Here is a 20995-nt window from a genome sequence, read left to right as displayed (position 1 = left end):
ATGAATCCTTCATAAATGATTTAGCAGTATCCCCTTGGTGCTGTCCCAGTGAGAGAGTTCTCATGCGATCTGGCGGTTGCAAAGTGTGTAGCGCCTCCCCAGTCTCTCTCTGTTGCTCCCGCTCTGGCCATGTGAGACGTGCCTGCTTCCCCTTCCCCTTCCGCCATGATTGTAAGTTTCCTGAGCCCTCCCCAGTAACAGAAGCTTCTATGCTTCCTGTGCAGTCTGCAGAATCATGAGCCAATTAAACCTCTTTTCTTCATACATTACCCAGTCCCAGGCATTTCTTTATAGCAGTGCGAGAACAGACTGATGCAGTTGGTGAGAGTGTGCACTTCCACTCCTAGGTATATACCCAACATAATTAAAAACAGGAACCGAAATCCTCATATGCAATTATTCATAGCATCACTGACTCACAAGAGCAGAAAAGTGGAAAGAACTCAAATGTCCATTGATGGATGAGTGGATCAACCAACTGTGGTATCAATATACAGTGGAATATGATTCAGTGATAAACGGGAACGAAGTACTAACACATGCCACAATGTGGATGAACCTTGAACACATGATGCTATTGTATGACCCCATTTAAATAAAATATCCGAAATAGGCAAACCTATGGAGACAGACGGTAGATTGGTGTGGAAGAGGAATGGGGAGTAACTGCTTCATCGGTACAGACTTTTATTGTGGGGAGATACAAATATTTTAGAAGGGACAGATGTAGTTGCACACCATTGTGAGTGTACTGTTATTGAATTACCTACTTTGAAATGTTTAATCCCATGTTACGTGAATTTCACCTCAATGTTTTAAAAGTAGGGGAAAACAAAAAGCATCCCTGAAGTGTCCTTGCTTTTACGTGTGTCTGCTGCTTCCCAGATGGGAGCTTGGTGTGAGGGTGGGATGGGAGTACATGTTTGGGATCCCGGGAAGGGGGTCCTTCAGGACGGTCACAGACTCGCAGGCACCCCCTCCCCCTGCTGATGGTCTGAGCCCTCTGTCAGAATCTCTTTTCCTTTGAGCACTTCTTTCGAGGCTGAGCTTTCACTGTTTTCCTTCTTCTATCTCCTCTCCCCTTTCACTTTTGTAACAATAAAAATTTTATAGCCCCTCAAAGAAAAAGGAATGAAGTGACCCCCACAAAGAAGGAGAGAGAGTGTCTGTGGTGGGATTCTAATAGGGAAAGAAAGTAAAGGACAGGTCCACTGAGCTCACCTCCTTATGGTTTCTGGTGTGTGCTTTGCTTGTGGGGCCAGGACAGAAGAAAGAGTGCCACCCTAGAAACTTCTGTGGTCATAATGAATCAGGCAAATGAATAGGGATCTGGAGGATCTCAGGCCTCTGGAGGATCCTATCTTCAGCTTCCCTGTGGGAGGCCATTTAAATTCAAGAGCTTGAACCTCTCTGACAAACACCATCGGTGGCACCTTTGAAGAGCTGTCAGGGCTCTCCTGTGTGAATAAGCCTTGCCAAAATAAGTGGTTCAAAACAAACACTTGATTGAATGATATACAGGGTACCAGAGACACCACATATGGGAGTAAAGAGGAAGCTATTACAGCTCGTATGAAATTGCCTGGAGGCAACAAAAAGGTTCCTGTGTTGACGTGTGCATGAGCCTCCGTTGAAACCTGATTGTCCCAGGTCAAGGGAAACCTCTCTGATGAGCTTACACATGCTAGATTCAAAAGCATAAAATGAACAAAAAAAAAGAGGTGTCAAATCTACACCAGTTACTTCCTTTTTGATGGCCCTGAGGAAAAAAAAAAAAAAAGGGCATCGGAGGTGGAGTGTGGCGTGCATACTTTGGATGCTATCAAACCTTTGTCTCTCAATTTTTGCAGCTGAACCAGGCATTAAAGACATTGACACTGTCAGCACTAAGATGTGCCTCATGGAAAAACTATTTTAAATGGTAGCGGCAGTCAAAAGACCTAGAGCGGGGAAGATAGAAGTAGTATCTGTTGAACTCCTGGTATGCCTCGGGCATTTTCTCTTTGGATTGTTTTATTTCAGCATCACATTAAACCAAGAGACGGTCTTATCATCGCAGGTGCGGATGTTCAGGCTTGGAAACGCAACGCCATGCTGTTTGCAACTGCAAGATCCCAGGCTGAGACCTAGATCAAGCTATGATGGCAAAGTGCATGGTCCTGCAACTATATCACCCCTCATCTTCTTGCTTAAGCAGAAATTACTTGCTCAGTCAGCCTCCCAGGCTGCCACCATTGCATGCCATGTGGCTGTTAGTCACAGGCCCACGCACATCACATGCTCCGAATCTGAGACTCTGACCACACAGCCCTGAGTGCTGGGAGTGAGTGAGGACCTGAGGTACCATGAGCAAAAGCACCTTCATCGGTTCTCATTTCAGAACTACGTAAGAAATAAAGATCAGAAAGAAGTAGGAGTTTTTCACAAGATGCTGGTGAGATTAAAGTGTGCAGGGAGCTTTGCAAGGAAAAAAGCTTTCATTCATTAATTCATTAATTCATTCTTTCAAAGAAATAATTCTCCAGTGACTATTCTGTGCCAGGAACTGTGCAGGATATACAAGGAGGGACAACGAAGACCTGAGCTTGAAACTGACATTTGGATGGAATAACACTGCCCTAATGTTGCTGGAGCCCAGAGAGGAGCGCTGGATAAACGCACCATTGAAAGGACATGGCACCTCCATAAAAAGACTTTGCAAAGGTTTCCAAGCACTGGCAACTAAAAGGCAGGAGGATGTCTGGGGATGGAGGGTGGCGGGGCAAAGGGTAGAAGAGGGGGTGACATGTGGCTGCTGAGAAAGCTGGAAGAGGTTTCGTCCTAATGGCAAGGGTTCTTATGGTTCTAGGAGTCAGGGATCTTACCTGTTTCCTCCCACCTTCTACAGGCCCGGCAGAATTGTTTGAAGAGTTGAATTCCATCGTGACCTTCCCTTGCCCAAAGTCCTCAATTGGCTCTGTGTTGCCTATGGACAAAGCCCTTCTCTGGGCTGTGTATTCCCAACAGGGGTGACAACACATCCAGGGGTGTCAGCATTGGTTTTGAGGGATGGGGGCTGGGGAACAAACACTATTCACCTTTCATTTACAAGGCATAGATATGTATATGGTATAGGAACAGACATTCAGCACATCTGTGGTATTCAGGTTTCATGGGCAAAGACCATTACGAAAGTCATGTCTCAAAAGGCTCCTGGGGGAGGGGGCCATAATGAAAAAAAAAAAAAGGTTGGGAAACCCTCTAAACCAAGGTTTCTTACCTCCGGTGTTATTTTCATCCAGGACCAGATAAGGTTTTGTCGCAAGGGGCTGCCCTGTTCATGTAGGATGTTAACCAGTATCCCTGGCCTCTACCCCCAGAAATCAGGAGCACACCAATACCCCTGTCCCAAGTTATGACAACCACAAATGCCTCTAGACATTGCCCCACCTCCCCTGGGGGCAAAAGTAGCCCTATCTGAGAACCCTTGAACCAGATGAGGCTATTCTTATAGGTGTTCACTAAGTAATAACTAAGTAAAGCATAACCATGTTGACTTTTTAAGGAGTGGGGTGTCTTTTATTGGTGGCAATCAATTCTGGTCCAGAGTTGAAGTGTAGCGTGACGAGGCAAAAGGAGGGGCCCAGCCTTGCCAATAGTAGAGGCCTTTTCACATCCAATGATGGTCTCACCAGGAGAGGGGAGGGGCCGGGGAGTTCATTCCACAAGCCTAGAAATGTCCATCTCCCTTTGTGTCCGGAGAGGCCTCATTAAATTCCAAGGCTGCACTGGTGGAATCTGGCTTGCAGCTGTGCATTTCAAGGTCTCCCCGGGCCTTTAGTGGACAGGAAGCTGGGGTAATAAATTGCCTCTGCTTCCTGGCATAGGTTGTGGGTCTCAGAAGATGACGCCCTAAACATCCCATTCTGAAGGGTGGAGAGCTGGCGGACCCAACACCAGAGACGAAGTGTGGGTCTTGGGGTTTGGCAAAGTGACAACTCTGTAAACAGCATTAGTTAGCCACAGAACAATCTGTCCTCCTCTTCAGGACAGACAATTGCATCAGGTGACGCTTTCTATGAGTCAGTAATATTTAGGTTTGTACTAAATAAAAAACAAACGTGAATTAATTCCCTGCACACTGCACAGTATTTAAGGAAATAACACATGGTTTATTAGAGTTGATAATCTTAACAGAGATGGATTCATCACATCATAAGTAGGCCAGGTTCTAGAAAACAGAACCCCATTTTGTTGTGGAACTTGAAGCTGAACAATTTACCAAGATTCTTTCGAAGGCTAGTGTATAGCAAGGCAGGTATTAGGGAAGAACCCACGTGCCTTTCAATTAAGATGTTTATTGATGTGACACATAAAATTCTCCTATTTTATTATCTGTACTGGAAGGTGGTTATTCATTTAACTGCTTTGCTTTTGTGCTGTGAGGTCATTAGAGAGAGTTCTTCTCTAACACAAATCCGAAAGAATCAGTTTTCTGAAGAGTACACTTGCCTTCTTTCCCTTCCGAGAGTATTAACAAGACTGAATTTTCCTGATATTGTTTGATTTGTGAAATCACACTGTACTCTCAAGTGCAGAAATGAGGACAGTCCTTTACACTTTGTGAATGCAAGAGATTTTCAGAAAGGTGAAACCATTTAGAAAAGAATTTTAAACATTCGACATAAATGTTGCATGAGTTTTGTGCTAGGGAAAAGAAAGCTGACTAGTAATAAAATCACCTTGAAATAATCGTAGGATAGGTAATGTTAAATGAAATAAACACGCTGAAGAAAAAAACCAAAATTCTACACACGCGTGTTTTTCCCTAGTTGGAGACAGAAATTTCTGTTTTCCAAGGGAAGAGGGGGCTCTCGGCTCAGGAGCCCTGGTGCCCCCACCCCCGAGCCCCTGCCCCCATATCAGCACAGAAACTTGTGTTATTGAAAATACCCAGAAATACTTCTCATTTACTTCTTCCTTGGGAACAAATTACTCAAATTGAACTCAAGTTTTAAACTTTCATTTGTTAAAACAGCACTTTGAAAAACCAGATAAGGCAACGCAAAGCAAACAAAATAAGAGCCTGAAGTTGGTCCTCCTACAGTTGGAGAGACTGAGACAGAAAGAAAAACTATGTCCCCCCACCCAAAAAAAAAAAAAAAAAAGAAAACAGAAAGAAAAAAATAATAAAGGGAGGCTTCCTATTCATCAGACATATTGTTACAGATGTTTGAAGAATTCGGCAGATACTTTAAGAACATACGAGAATTCATACTTGGTTGGCTAATTATTGAGTAGCTCTGTTCTGTATTGTGCTGTTAAAAGTGGAGATAGTTCTAGAACAGTTCTATTTTTCTTCCTTTTATCACCTTCCCAGTCTCCCCGGCTGCCTCCACCAGGGAACATAAGTACCCAAACGCCAGGATGACAGCCCGGACTTCTGCAAAGCAGCTTAATTACTCATTACGAGATTCCATCAACACAAGCACCGGTCTGTGGTTTTGTAATAAGGGCCGTTATCTTTCCTAGGATTTCAGTCCTTCATAAAGAGGGACGTGGCAGAGATTTCTGCAATCCCACTTTATACGGGAAGGGAATGAGAGGATTTTAATGCATGAATTTGATGTCATTAACAATGCTGACAGCTGTTTAATCCCAGTGGAAACAACAGCTGAGTCCCAACTGCAGGAAAAATAATTAACTCTTCAATGCGATCCGAGGAAGGGATCTTATGAATCAATTACGGGTCCCTTGCCTTACCTGCAGTTTTTGTCAATTACTCAGCCATTCGGTCGGGAGGCTCCGGCGCTAATCAAATGACAGGCAACCCTTACAGACGGGGAGACGTGTTAAGTTCAGAGGACAGATTTATTAAATGGGTCTGTTCTAAGTTTGCCATTAATTAAAATTAAAAACCATTTTTTATGTTTCCACTGAATCACAGAGAATAATGAACTAAAAGTAAAGGGAAATAATAAAGTGGGAGTCTTGGGTGACCTGAGGTCAGGGAGGAGAAGGCAGCTGAGCTGGAAGGGAAAGAAAAATAGGCTCTGCAGTTGAAACAGAAACAGAGGGTGGGATGTGCAGCGGCATGTACTTTATGACATGTGCCATTTAATTTAAACGGAACATTTAGACACCTGCTGATGACGGTAAATTTGCTACTCTTCACCCTTCCTCCCCCAGAGATGGTCAGTGAGCCTATCTTGGAGGCTTCAGGTTCTTTTTTTTTTTTTCACCCCTGCTTGCTGACTTCCTTCCAGTGACTATTTCTACTGCTTTTAATTTGTAAAATATTATAGATATAAATAATGTCTGATTAAGATCCTGCTTTAAATACACGGCGCTCACTTAACGGCTCCCATCTAATAAAGCACTCCTGGATCCTTTCCATTCATTTATAATGCGAGACTTTGAGCAGATGTCTTAAGTATTCAATGTTACAAACAGCAACATTACATGAATTTAAATTTGGCTCTTTGTCTGAACGCCCCTCCAAGCACGGCAGCTGATGGCCAGGGAGCCCAGTTTCATCTGGAAATGAAGTTGCTCTGCCACCTGCCCCAAGCCTCCTCCTCCAACGGAGGACAATCTGCTCTTTCCTGAGAGGTCTGGGGCTGCTGGGTGTACGGGGAGACCTTCCGGCAGATCAGGGTCTCCTAAAGTGACAGGTGGAGCAAGAAGTTTCAGAGTAAACAGCAGGTGGACAAACTCCTACCTCGGCCTGGGAAGAGCTCTAATGCTCCCTGAGGGTGCGCCTGATGCTCCCGATGGATCCTCCTAAAGAGCCTGCCATGTCCGCACTAATATCTCGATTCTGCTGACGAGGAAACTGAGGTCTCAGGAAGAGAAATGAACTAGCTCTCTCGTTAGTGTTCTGTTTAAATGGCATTTAACAGATGCGTGTGTGAAAATCCTCAGCTAAAGTTTGGAACCCAACAGTACAAAAAAGCCGGGGTAGCAGAGCGTGGTGGGGTGCGGTGGGGGTGTGGGATGGGGGGGGGTGCAGTTTACCAGAGACACAGCTGAATGCCTGAACTTGAAAAAAGGAATCCTAAGGAATATAAGGGATACTGTAACAATAGATTTGGTCCACCCAGTACCCTTCCTTTTCCTTATGGTCTTCTAGGAAGCACATTTTGCTCCATTTGACCCATGGAGGGTCCATTAGAGTTGCTCCATTCTCTTTCCGTGCATACATGACCTAGGCCACCTGTTAAACACCCTATTGTTTTTGTTTGTTTGTTTGTTTTGTTTTTTTTTCTGAGACAGAGTCTCTCTGTCACTCAGACTGGAGTGCACTGGCGTGATCTGGGCTCACTGCCACCTCTACCGCCCGGACTCAAGAGATTCTCCTGCCTCAGCCTCCTGAGTAGCTGTGATTACAAGTGCCTGCCACCTAATTTTTGTATTTTTAGTAGAGACGGGGTTTCATCATATTGGCCAGGCTGGTCTCGAACTCCTGACCTCAAGTGATCTTCCCGCCTCAGCCTCTCAAAGTGCCGGGATAACAGGTGTAGGCCACTGTGCCTGGCCCTAAACAGCCTATCTCTTGACCACAGCGATTGCTCAAGAATAAAGCACGTGGCTCACACTGGACTAGAATCTTACCTGAAATATGTGTTTTCTGGGCAACAGAGTAAGGAGGTCTCCTGCTATTATGAAGTTAGCATAAAATGGGAACCTGGCCTTTCCGGCAGCTGTTTCTCCCACCAGGTAGAGGAAACCTGCTGCAGAAGTAAGCAAGACAGAGACCACCACAGCAAAAGACGGAAGGAAACAAATCATCTGATTATATTTTTGAGCCCCTGGATCCAGCCATGCCTAAAGCCATCACCCCAAGACTTCCTAGTACATAGGCCAACAAACTCCCTTTTGCCATAAGCTGGGTTTACTTGGCACCGAGAATCAAGACTAGTAAGGAAGAAGAAGGGGTGGTACACATTGCTCTGTAAAAGTTCTATACATGGATCATCCTATCACTTTAAATTATGGCCTCAAATGAATTCTCAGCAAATTTCTCATGATGCTGGCATCACACTATATTCTTTTTTAGCTCTGTGACTTTCCTCATGCCTGAATGTCTTTCTCTTCCACTTCCATACTTGGTGAGGGTCTATGCATCGTTCAAAGCCTAGCTCAAACACAATCCCTTGGGTTGAGTCTCCCCTGGTTTTCTTAGGTAGCACCAGTTTCCCCAAATAAACGTTGATCTCTCAAGAGCAAGAGTTGCACCTTAGTCATTGCTGTGTTCTGAACAATAATTAGGACAATGTCGGGCATGAGATTACGGTAATTGATGTTATTCAAAAATCATTCACAGTAAACTAGAGATAGTCCCCAAGGAGTTAACACTGTAGTGGGGAAGAGCACAGAATCAAAGATGGTGATACGTGCAGGGATAAGTCTGAGTCTCTAACTGAGAGCCAACACAGTGCTGTGGTTATCAAAAGAGCTGATGGCTTTCATAGGGAGCATTAATAGCAGGAGAATATGTGGGGTAGAGGTGACAGGCCCATTCCATGTTATACTGCTCAGGCCACATCTGGATTTCTGTCCTGGTTCAGACTTAAAGGGGGATACTTGGGAAATTTGAGCATCAGACTAGTCGAATCCCATCATAGTTTTCACATAATTTTTTAACAGCTTTGTTGAGATATGAATCATATACCATACAATTCACCCATTTAAAGTGTACCAAGTTTTAGTACAATCACAGAGTTGTGCAACAATTTCCACAATCAACTTTACAACATTTTTATTGCTTTAGAAGGAATCCTGCTCTCCTTAGCTGTTAATCCTAAGTCCCTCCATCCACACCCCATCCCTAGCCCCTGGCAACCACTCTACTTTCTGTCTCTATAGATTTGCCTTTTTGGGGCGTTTCATATAAATGAAATCATATAACATATGGTCCTTTGTGACTGGCTTTTTTGATTAGTACAAGGTTTTCAACATGCTATTTTTCCTTTCTTTTCTTTTCTCTTCTTTATTAAAGCTGGAGGAAACCCCCTTGTTCATAAATAGCACCTTGCATGAAATACAAAAATATACAATAAAGAAGAGAGGAACTGTTCTGGTTGAAAGAGAGGGGCTGGGTGCGGTGGCTCACACCTGTAATCCCAGCACTTTGGGAGGCTGAGGCGGGTGGATCACTTGAGGTCAGGAGTTGGAGACCAGCCTGGCCAACATGGTGAAACCCTGTCTCTATACAAAATTAGCTGGGCGTGGTGGCACGCACCCCTGTAATCCCAGCTACTCGGGAGGCTGAGGCAGGAGAATCCCTTGAACTGGAGATTGCAGTGGGCCAAGATAGCACCGCTGTATTCCAGCCAGGTGACAGAGTGAGACCCTTTCTCAAAAAGAAAAAAAAAAAAAAAAAAGGGAGAGAGCAGGGTGGCAATCTAAGTGTTACTTTCTTGACTTTGTCCACTGAGGTAACAAAGGAGCACGCTAGGGTTTGTGATTGAATTCAATGCCCAGACCCGTGTAAGACCAGACACAGAAATAGCCAGGGAGTCCCCTGACTGCTCCACTGGGCTTTTCTCTCCCACAATTATATGCCAGGTCTCTAATGAAGGAAATAACGAGACAAGGGCTACTGGGGCCTGGTAGCTGGGCCACTCACCAGGTTCCAGGCAAGCCATCTGGAAATAGAAAGTTCTATTTTGTTACACATTTGAAACTGGAAAAAGACTGTGCTATTTCAAGTTGTCTTTTTGTTTTTTTTAATTTTAAGAAACTGCCTTCTCCACGAAGAAGTACTGTGTGACAAACATTCCAAGTCCCTTCTTATGGTAATACTGCTCTTTGCAAATGGCTCGGATCCAATCCAACTGAACATAATAAAATGAAGCAATCTGCGCTATCTCCAATAGCTTTCATCTTCACCATGCTAATGATTCCTAAAACCAATGAGCATGGTTTTAAAAAGAAGAAGAAGACGAGGAAGAAAGAAAAGACACATTCTGCCTCTCCCGATACCAGCCTCCTTGGCAGCTGGGGCTTGTGCTTCCTGTCACCATCATGAACCTCTCAACAGGGTCCTTGGGAAAAGCCTGCCCCATTGCTCTGAGGTCAAAGTTTACATGTGAAACAAAGTTATCATAGTCATCACAATGTCTATGTGTGGCTTGTGATGGCTAACAATGAAACATAACTGTATCCACGATGAAGACTGCCGTCCCATTCTGCAAGGTTGCTGAGAACTCCCTAGGGAACAGTTTGGCCACCACCAGGACCTGGTCTCTGGCAATTAGCAATGACAATTGATCTCCATCTCCACAAAATGGCCAGAGCTCAGATCACATGGTTCCTGCCTCGGGTTAGTGGTGACAGATCCCTACTGGGCTCATACGGAGAGGACTACGGGGCACAATTTCTGGACAGTCTGGAAATCACCCATTCACTCATTCACTCACTCATTTGCACATATGAATAATCTCCACGCACTGTGCCACGCAGACCACGCACTGTGCCACGCAGACCACGCACTGTGCCATGCAGACCCTGCACTGTGCCACAAGGAATGGAAGATTAAATACATACACATATACATCTATTTTAAATATAGTGGGGTATGTGCTAAATGAGAAGGAAGAACACAGAACTGGGAGTGAAAAAAGGAAGAAAGGCTCCCCGTCTCCCTGTTCCCTCCTCCTCCTGCAGCTACAGATGTGGCCCAGGAGGCTGCAACAGAGTTGATTTATGTGGCGTCACTCCTGTCCTCTCCCGTCGTCACTCCCATCCTCTCCCATCATCACTCCTATCCACTCCCATCCTGCGTCTCCTGCTCTTACACACCCCAAAGATTTGAAACTCTGTGCCATCCTCTGCAGCCTCCAACTCCTGAGTCCTCCTAGGTCAGGTCCTTACCTTTCATGGTGACCCCTCATCCAGTGGAAACCTAACACCCACTAGACTCTCCCAAGTTAAATCTGAATGACACCAGTCATGGCTGTTTCCTGTATTTCTTTAAAAATCTAGGGTATTGGGCATAGTGGCTCACACCTGTAATCCCAGCACTCTGGGAGGCCAAGATTGGTGGATCACCTGGACTCAGGGGGTTTGAAACCAGCCTGGGGAACATGGTGAAACCCCCATCTCAGCAAAAACAAACACAAAAATTAGCAAGGCATGGTGGTGCGTGCTCGTGGTCCCACCTACTTAGGAGGCTAAGGTGGGTGGCAAGCTTGAGCCCGGGAAGCTGCAGTGAGCCGTGATCATGCCACTTGCACTCCAGCCTGGGTGACAGAGTGAGTCTCCAAAAAAAAAAAAAAAAAAAAGAAGCCTTGGCAGGCAGGAGTAGTTGCCTCCCAATTGTTTGGGGCTAGATTCATCCGCTTGCAACATGATTTGAATGACAGATTTTCCTGTTTCCTTCCAGGTATCTCTCAGCGTTGATGGGCTTCTCAGAGAGGCAGGTAAACTTGGGAAAACAGGCTGAAACACGTATCATATATCCCAGGGACACATGCATGATCACGGGGAGAGTTCTAGAAAAGAAAGGACAACAAAGGACCAAAGGAAACCTTTGAATAGTCTGAGTATTCTACAGACTCTTTCTTCCACTGGAGACAATAATAAATGTTAATAATAAGAAATAACTGTCTATTTACAAACCCCTTACCATGTGCTAGACACAACATACATGCTTTGTATCTACGAACTCATTCACTTTCCACTGCAACTCTATGAGGCAGGCACTATTATTTTTTCCATTTCACAAATTTAGGCCCGAGGCCCAAAGCAGTAAATAATTCTGCCAAAGTAGAAGAGTTGGCACATGTGATTTGAATCCAGACCTCCATTTTCTGTGATATCAGCAGGCCATGAAAAGAATTTTGCAATATATTTAAGCTCCTTTACACAGTGTGGCACCCTTTGACTCCATGAGCCTACTTCTGAAAATGTAATCTTAGGAAATAGCTCAATATTATTAACATACACTATATTTATAGACTCAAAACATTCACTTGTTACTTATTAGCCTTACTTATAATAAGGAAAATTTAGAAGCAATCTAAATTTCCACTATTAGGGGAATAGTTAAAACAAACAAACAAACACAAAAACACTATAGGCCATGCACGGTGGCTCATGCCTGTAATCCCAGCACTTTGGGAGGGCGAAGCGGGTGGATCACGAGGTCAGGAGATTGAGACCATGCTGGCTAACATGGTGAAACTCCATCTCTACTAAAAACACATACACAGAAAATTAGCCGGGCGTGGTGGTGGGTGCCTTTAGTCCCAGCTACTCAGTAGGCTGAGGCAGGAGAATGGCGTGAACCTGGGAGGCGGAGCTTGTGGTGAGCAGAGATCCGGCCACTGCACTCCAGCCTGGGCAAAAGAGTGAGACTCCGTCTCAAAACAAACAAACAAAAAAACACTATAGTAGTAGCCACTAAGTGGAATTCATAGCCATCTTAAAAATGGTGTACATGAAGAGTTTATAATACTGTGGAAGGGTGTTATAATGTTAAGGTCAAAAGCAGAACCAAAACTTCTACAGACAGTATGATTACAAATATGTTTAGATGCCAGGATAAGGGGTATACAGTAAAAGAAAAGAAGCAATGTTTTCCATTTGGTTCCACCCGAAACAGCTATCAGGAAATGATTTGTTTCTGGGCATATCTGTTATCTCCTCTTAACCCAAAGCCTCTTAAATCAGTGCCTCTAGAAAACTCAAACTGATTTTTTTTTCCTGAGATATTTCGCATGGAAAAATAAATTATATCATTGGATTTAATATCTAAGTTGGATAGATAAAGCTAGGTTCTTTAGCTGATAGGAAAGAAGCCACGCAAAAAAGCTTGGAATCCTCAGAGCCGGTCATACAGTGTATCCAAAATTGATGAGGCACACAGATATCACCTGGAGATAACTTTTTCCATACTTGTTCTCAGGTGCAGAACCAAATCACAGTACCTCCTTCCTCCAGCTCTACTTTGGAGCAAATTGAGTCCAAATTAGATCACCCATTTCGTCCAACTGTATAAACCACGGCAATGCTGTTTGGGAAAATCTAATAGTGTTAATCTAAGAACTGCTCCTGTGCCCACAATGGAATCAAACAAATAATCAATAAGCCTCTAGATATTATAACATCACTGAGTGAAGAGACAGAGAGGAGATTGTGTTTGCAGAGGAAGCTGCTTAAATGGGATCAAGTCACAATGCGGGAAGGACAAAGCCAACACAAAAAAATGATGACGACAAAACCAGGTTGAGTAACATAGTTTATCCCAGACATGTTAACAGTGACAGAATTTTCTAGCAGAAAGCATTAGACTGTGTATCCGAATAAGGCAGGCTTTTTTTTTTTTTTTTAAGATGGAGTTTTGCTCTTGTTACTGAGGCTGGAGTGCAAAGGTGCCATCTTGGCTCACTGCAACCTCTGCTTCCTGGGTTCAAGTGATTCTCCTGCCTCAGCCTCCCAATTAGCTGGGATTACAGGTGCCTGCCACCATGCGCAGCTAATTTTTTGTATTTGCAGTAGAGGTGGGGTTTCACCATGTTGACCAGGCTGGTCTTGAACACCTGACCTCAGGTGATTCACCCACCTCAGTCTCCCAACATGCTAGGATTATAGGCATGAGCCACTGTGCCCAGCCAAATTTTACTAGGGATTTAAACATCTCATTCAATCATCAACACTATCCCTGTGGAATTATTATTATTGTCCCTACATTACTGATGGATACATATGAGGTTCAAAGAGCTTAGTTCACTTGCCCTCTTCTCACAGGTCCACTAGGCAGTGCACCAGTATGGACTCTGTGTGGGGGCTCCAGCCCAACATTTCCCTTCTGCACTGCCCTAGCAGAGGTTCTCCATGAGGGCCCTGCCCCTGCAGCAAACTTTTGCTGGGGCATCCAGGTTTTTCTATACATTTTCTGAAAACTAGGTGGAGGTTCCCAAATGCCAGTTCTTGACTTCTGTACACCCACACACTCAATACCACATGGAAGATGCCAAGGCTTGGGGTTTCCACCCTCTGAAGCCACAGACTGAGCTATACATTGGCCCCTTTCACCCATGGCTAGAGTGGCTGGGACACAGGGCACCAAGTCTCTAGGCTACACACAGCAATGGGACCCGGGGCTGGGCCCATGAGATCATTTTTTCCTCCTGGGCCTCCAGGCCTCTGATGGGAGGGGCTTCCGTGAAGGTCTCTGACATGGCCTGGAGATATTTTCCCCATGGTCTTGGGGATTAACATTAGGTTCCTTGCCACTTACCCAAAGTTCTGCAGCTGGCTTGAATTTCTCCCCAGAAAATGGGTTTTTCTTTTCTATCACACAGAAATGCAAATTCTCAAACCTTTATGCTGTGCTTCTTTTATAAAACTGAATTTCTTTAATAGCACCCAAGTCACCTCTTGAATGTTTTGCTGCTTAGAAATTTCTTCTGCCAGATACCCTAAATCATCTTTCTCAAGTTCAAAGTTCCACAAATCTCCAGGGCAGGGGCAAAATGTTGTCAGTCTCTTTGCTCAAATATAACAAGAGTCACCTGTGCTCCAATTCCCAACAAGCTCCTCATCTCCATCTGAGACCACCTCGGCCTGGACATTATTGTCCACGTTGCTATCAGCATTTTGAGCAAAGCCATTCAACAAGTCTCTAGGAAGTTCCAAACTTTCCCACAGTTTCCTGTCTTCTTCTGAGCCCTCCCAACTGTTCTAACCTCTTCCTGTTACCCAGTTCCAAAGTCACTTCCACATTTTCAGGTATCTTTTCAGCAATGCCCCACTCTACTGGTACCAATTTACTGTATTAGTCCATTTTGACACTGCTGATAAAGACATACCTGAGACTGGGAAGAAAAAGAGGTTTAATCGGACTCACAGTTCCACATGGCTGGGAAGGTCTCAGAATCATGGTGGAGGTGAAAGGCACTTCTTACATGGTGGTGGCAAGAGAAAAACAGTGGAAACCCCTGATAAATCCATCAGATCTCATGAAACTTACTTACTATCATAAGAACAACATGGGAAAGACCGGCCCCCACGATTCAATTACCTCTCCCTGGATCCCTCCCACAACACATGGGAATTCTGGGAGACACAATTCAAGTTGAGATTTCGGTGGAGACACAGCCAACCCATATCAGCAAGTCAATAGCATCTTTAAGGCCCAGTTTCTGTATCTTAAAATGGAAAAAACAGTATGTGTCTATGTGTTAAGTGCATAGTACAATGTCTGGTAGAAAGCCCATACTCAATGCATGTTGGCTCTTAATAGCCTTATCATTACATCACCTTAATTATTTTTAAAAAGCACACCACTAACATAACTAGCATAAGCAAATACTGAACTCGAATTCAGTAATTCAATGATGAAACACCTGCTTAAGTGTTTAGGAGTGAAGTGACTGCTGTCTGCAACTTATTTAGCATTTTGTTTGTTTCTGAGAGGGGGTATTGCTCTGTTGCTCAAGTTGAGTGCAGCAGTGCAATCATAGTTCACTGCAGCTTCAATCTCCTGTAGTCCAGCAATTCTCCTGCCTCAGCCTCCCAAGTAGCTGGGACCACCACCATGGGCAGATAATTTTTTATTTTTGTAGAGATAAGGCCTCACTATGTTGCCCAGACTAGTCTTGAACTCCTGGACTCAAGCAATCCTCTCACCTCTGCCTCCCAAAATGCTGGTATTACAAGTGTTAGCCAGTGCACTTGATGTACAACTTATTTTGAAATAAATCGTAAAATAGACTGATGTCTAGGGGAATGGTAAATGGATAGAGATGCAGATAGAGGGAAATGTTAATTGTAGGTGGTGCATATCAGTGTACTTACAGTACAATTCTTTCAACTTTTGTGTATGTATGCATTTTTTCATAACAAACTGTTGGTGTGATGGCAGAGCTAGAAGAATGACAATAAAGAATAAAATACTGTGGGTAAATCCCACAACCTAATGAGGAACAAAAGAAACAAGACAGCAAAGAATGCACACTGGGTTACTGTTTATATGAATTCAGGAACAGAAAGCTATGGTGATAGAAATCAGAATAGTGGTTAGCTCTTAATGCTGATGATACTTCTTGGTTAGAAAGGGGAACAGATGAGCCTTCTGAGGTGTTAGAAATGTTCTCTGTCTTGATCTGAGTGGTGTTTACACAGTTGTATAAATAAGTATGAGTTCACTGAACTGTACATTTAATATGTGTGCACCTTACCATAGGAATGATACATCTCAAGTTAGATTTTGATGGAAGCAGCTCACATTTTCTGAATGCCCTCCTCTTCCTGTGCCAGGCATTCTTTCTAGGCACTTTCTGATGCATTCACTTGGAAAACCATTTCAGAGAATTGTTTGACAGAATACATTATTTAAGCCTTTAAATGCAATGTGAAGCAATCTCACTTTCTTAGAAAATGACTGTCATCCCTGAGAGTAAGCTTGGCCTACAAGGAAATTATGAATGTGTGAAACTCCTCAGCCTCCTAGCCCTTGTCCTGTACCTTTGGGCCTTTTCTTCCTTCTTTCACAATCAGACTCCCTCAAAAAAAAAAAAAAAAGGATGCCTTGCTGACCCCAAATCTCTTCCCTCTGGCATAGGATTCTGCTACTGGGATAGAGAAAAAAGAAATCACCTTCATATACATCATTCATCTACAGGGTGGATGTCCTGGTCAAAGCCTAGGCTCCTCTTCTCTCCTCTGGGAGATACTCCTTTTCAGATGGCAAGTCTCTCCCTCTTTTTCACCCTAAGACTGTCCCTTTCCAAAGCTCCCTTATGGCCCAACCCACTGGATCATAGGTAGAAGTCACATCCAGACTTGCTCAGGAGCAACCTGGAAGGAGGTCTTGACAAGAGATAGAGGATCTGTTTTGGGCAACAAACACTTGGCTGCCGGGTCCATCCCTAATACCTGCCAAATTGTGCTTGATGTAAATCTAAAAGTAATAGCTCTTGGATGCAGACAATATGGAACCACAGGATGATTTCTGCAAAATCAATTGCATGGAAGATGCAGTAGAAATAGAGATGCATTAAGATTTAGGACAGCACGACTACTGTGATAACCTGAGGTACTTCTTTAAAAGATAGTTTCCCAAGTTCCTCCTTAGACTTACCGAATCAGAAAATCTGGGAGTGATACCCAGGATATGCTTATTTTAACAAGCTCACATTGGTGATTCTCTAGCATGTGAAGCTGGAAGATCAAAGACTCTTTGTAAAGAGTCCTTTCAGAAAAACAGTCCTTTCGTTTATCTCCGCTTACTCACCTATCCATGCACCCACCCATCCATCCATCCATGTACCCACCTACCACCCATCATTCCACACATCCATGCATCCATCCATCCATCCATCCATTCATCCATCCATGTATCCATCCATCCATGTATCCCATCGTTATAGATGTGCCGAGTGTTATCTTTGTGCCATGCCACTAACTGCATCTTCCTTGATGGTCAAAGACCAAGTTTCCTTACACCAACTAGTTTTACAGAGAACTACATCAACTTAGGCACATTCAATTATATAATCATCAGTTCATATATAACTATCATTTTTAAAAAACCTTACATTTATTTCCCTCATTAATCCGCAAGAAAACCTTCTAACTTCTGCTATCACCATCGCTGCATAAAGGACCACCTGGATCTTCAGAGAGTATTATCTGGAATATAACCATTGAATGCTTGGCTTGAATCTTTCTTTCAGGGGAACTTGCACCATGAGCTGAGAACACCTGAGTCTCATGGGCCTGAGGATCATCATGCCCAGATGTATACAGCTGATTACTTTTACAGACATCTCATTACAAGTGAGTAAAGATACTCCATGGAGAATACACAGAACAGATTCTTCTCTTTCCAGAAAGCTAAGAGAATTTGGGTACCAAAGCAAGCCCCGTAGGTTCTGAAGTTCTTCACTTTTGACATCAAGTCTTCAAAACAGCTATGTATGTATATAGTAAATACAGCAACTGAGGTAGAGATTCAATAAAACAGGATGTTGTTTTAACAAGAAGACATAAAAATAAGGTGACTAAATGGAGAACTCCCAAAGCTACACAGGCTCCTTTGGGAACAAGTGCTGCATACGTCTACGGGCAAGTCATATATCCCAGTAGCTGATGGCACAGGGACCTATTGTCTCTTATGGCTCTCTGTTCCCTTCAGACTGTAAGAACCTTGAAGGTAGAGACAATTTCCTTCTTTCTGACCAATGGATCTTTTCGTGCCTGACAGTCCTAACTCAATAAATACCTGCTCTATTGTGGAGAGATTTTCTTTTGGGGTAAGAAGGTGACAAAATGAGGCAGTTGTCATCTCCAATAGCTTTAAGCTAAAGCAAATAAATGATTTTCATGAAGTGACAGTCTCCTTTCATATGAAGTATTGAGGATGGTAGAGAGCAAGTCTAGATGGCCGAAGGACGGGTAGTATCAGCCCAGTCACTCAGCAGCAACAAACATGGACTTGGTTTTGAATATTCCACAAGCCAAACATAATACTAGAAAATACAAAGGTGAGTCCTATCATTTTCTGTCTTTCCTAGCTGGAGGTGGGGATGTCTTTGACCTATGACCCGAATTATGGCCACTTTTGGGGTCAGACATTACAAGTCAGGTACTATTTTTTACACCAGAACATGGGTATCTGGAATGAGCTGTGCTTCCTCAGTCTACTCTGCTATCTGAACCACAACACAACCCTTTATCCCTCACCCTTTGACACTGACCCTGACCTGTAGCTCTTTAGTCTGTCCCACCATATACCAATACCCACTAACTGGCAGACCGAAAGCACAAATGTCACTGGTATTTCCTTCAGTCAACCAGAGGCTCTCCCCTTATATACACCCTTTATTCTCAACCTTAGTTGCAAATGAGAATTACTTAGGGAATCTAGAAACTCTTGATGCCCAGGCTGTATCCTTACTGAATTGAATCAGACTCTCCAGAAGAAAACCAGGCATCAGGATCTTTTATAGTTCCCCATATGATTCCCATAGGGTTGAGAACCACTGAGACAGGACATCTTTCCCCCACTTGTCTCAAATTCATCAATCTGTGCATTTGGACATGGAAAGACTCCTAGGCATTTTGATGTGGTATTTGCAGGGGGTGTTATCAGTGTCTGAGCCTTCACTCTATCCAGCAAATTTTGATGAGCTCTTTGATCTTCTGCCAAGACACCAGCCTTCCTATCACACTGAGAGTCAACACTACTGATTCTCACATCCTAGAAGTGGATGGATGGATAGATGGATGAATGGACAGATGAATGGATAAACAGGTGGATGAATGCATCAGTGAATAGATGGATGGACAGATAGATGGATGGCTAACCCTGTGAAGGTTTTTGTTATCATACCTGAATTACTTTATTAGTATTATCTTTTCAAATGTTTATGTCCCTAGTAGATGGTCAACTTCCAAAAGACAGACATCTTTATCTGTCTTTGCTTTCTCAGGGCCAAGCACAGCACTTGGCTGGTGGCAGGTACAGCAATAGGTAAAAAATACACGTCTTTTGAAAAATAAATGGAATTTAGTTCAATATCCTTATTTCTAAGTCAGTACGATATTCTTCCAGGAACATAATTTCTCAGTAATGAAAAGAATGAGAACCTTGACGTAGAGATGGCCCATTGATATTTTACTTTCATACTCTACAAGGAAATACCTAGTGGCAAGTTCAGATAAACATTCTAATTAGAAGATGGTCTTACTAATTTCAAGAAAAAGTGGGCAGACAAGCATTTTTAAAAACATTACATTATGTTATTATTAAATGTCTTGCTATGATAGAACTCCCTCTTTTCACAGATGGGAAACTAAGGCCTAGCAAATAATTTACTTCAGATCTTGAACCCAGAACTCTTATTTTTTAGTCCACATCTCTTCCCAGTATGCTATGCTCAGCCTAGGAGTTGAATGCAACAAACATGTTTTTTCTTTTGAATCAAAGGAAGAATTTTAAAATGACATAACCCTCTTCCCCTACGCTCGTCACCCAACCATGTCCTATTTTCAGAGTAAACTATCCAAAGTGGCATTGACGACTTGGTATTTTTCATCAAACTAATTGCATTCTCGTGATACCTGCATAGACAGTGTAATTTATATAAGAGCTGCTTGAGAATACCAAAAGGAAAACCAGAGAAGCCTTTGTTGTATTACCCGTGGTACGAGGATGGACTCGCATTTCTAGTGGGAGAGAGGGACAATCGCTGTTAAAAAACACTGTTCAGCTGACTTTGGAAACTACAAGGCACCATAACTTCCCAAATTGGCAAAACTACCTGCTATGGATTGTAGTAAAGTGTGTTTTTAAATTATTTCAGAACCATAAAACCTCTCCGTAGAGAGTGCTTTGAAACTGCAAATTAAATATAGAACATCTATGAACTGTATCCATTTTTACAGTAAGTATATATTTCCATGGGGGTTTGTACCATCTTTTTTGTCTAGTTACACTAGTTAATAATGCAGTGAATTTGCAGTAATAGAGTAAATGTTATTTTGATGACACTATTTGATTAAATTAAAGATGACATTAAAAGGACCATTTCAATAAAGAACCGAAATATTCAGAAGTAGCTGGAGCTGAGTGTTTAAGTCAGCTAGTCTGGCGGTCTTAAAAGGACCAAATGGAATTGCCTTCACCGTGTGAATGATGAGCAAGTTAAGGAACAATAGGACCAAATAATATATGGGAGAATATGAAGGCTCAGATTCCAAGACCCAGGCAATTTTAGTTATTTGAGGCAGGCGTACCATGTGCCAGAAAACAGCTCGTGTGGCCTTGGGAAAATGTAGAAATGCATTAAGTAAAACGAAAGTGAGAGGGCACTGAGATTTGCAGCAAAATGTGCTGATGTGGTGACAGTGAATTGAGTTGTTGCACAAACAAAAGAAAGGGAGGATTAGTCATGTGTCCCCCCACGCCCAGCCTCTTCTCTGCAAATTCACAAAGGCACAAGTGGGCCAGCCACACCAGCGCAGGGACAGCTTTGCGATTAAAATGGGAGAAGAGAGTCCT

The 20995-nt window shown here is 43.3% G+C and overlaps 1 protein-coding gene across 2 annotated transcripts in view; it reads right to left on the bottom strand.

The window, feature by feature from the left end:
• Positions 1-20995, bottom strand: part of WWOX (WW domain containing oxidoreductase) — a 1118448-nt gene that overhangs the window by 231256 nt on the left and 866197 nt on the right. Inside the window, exon 9 of one of the 2 annotated variants that reach the window (XM_033219093.1) lies at positions 3532-4083. The exons of the other annotated variant lie outside the window; for it this stretch is intronic. Within the exon in view, the coding sequence (XP_033074984.1) occupies positions 4063-4083 (21 nt within the window). The 3' untranslated portion in view covers positions 3532-4062. Of the gene's footprint in view, positions 1-3531; positions 4084-20995 lie in introns of those variants that run through there. 2 annotated transcript variants of the gene reach the window in all.

This window comes from Trachypithecus francoisi, unplaced genomic scaffold, assembly GCF_009764315.1.
Source record: "Trachypithecus francoisi isolate TF-2019V2 unplaced genomic scaffold, Tfra_2.0 Lachesis_group10, whole genome shotgun sequence".
NCBI lineage: Eukaryota > Metazoa > Chordata > Mammalia > Primates > Cercopithecidae > Trachypithecus > Trachypithecus francoisi.
This window is presented reverse-complemented; position numbering and strand designations above follow the sequence as displayed.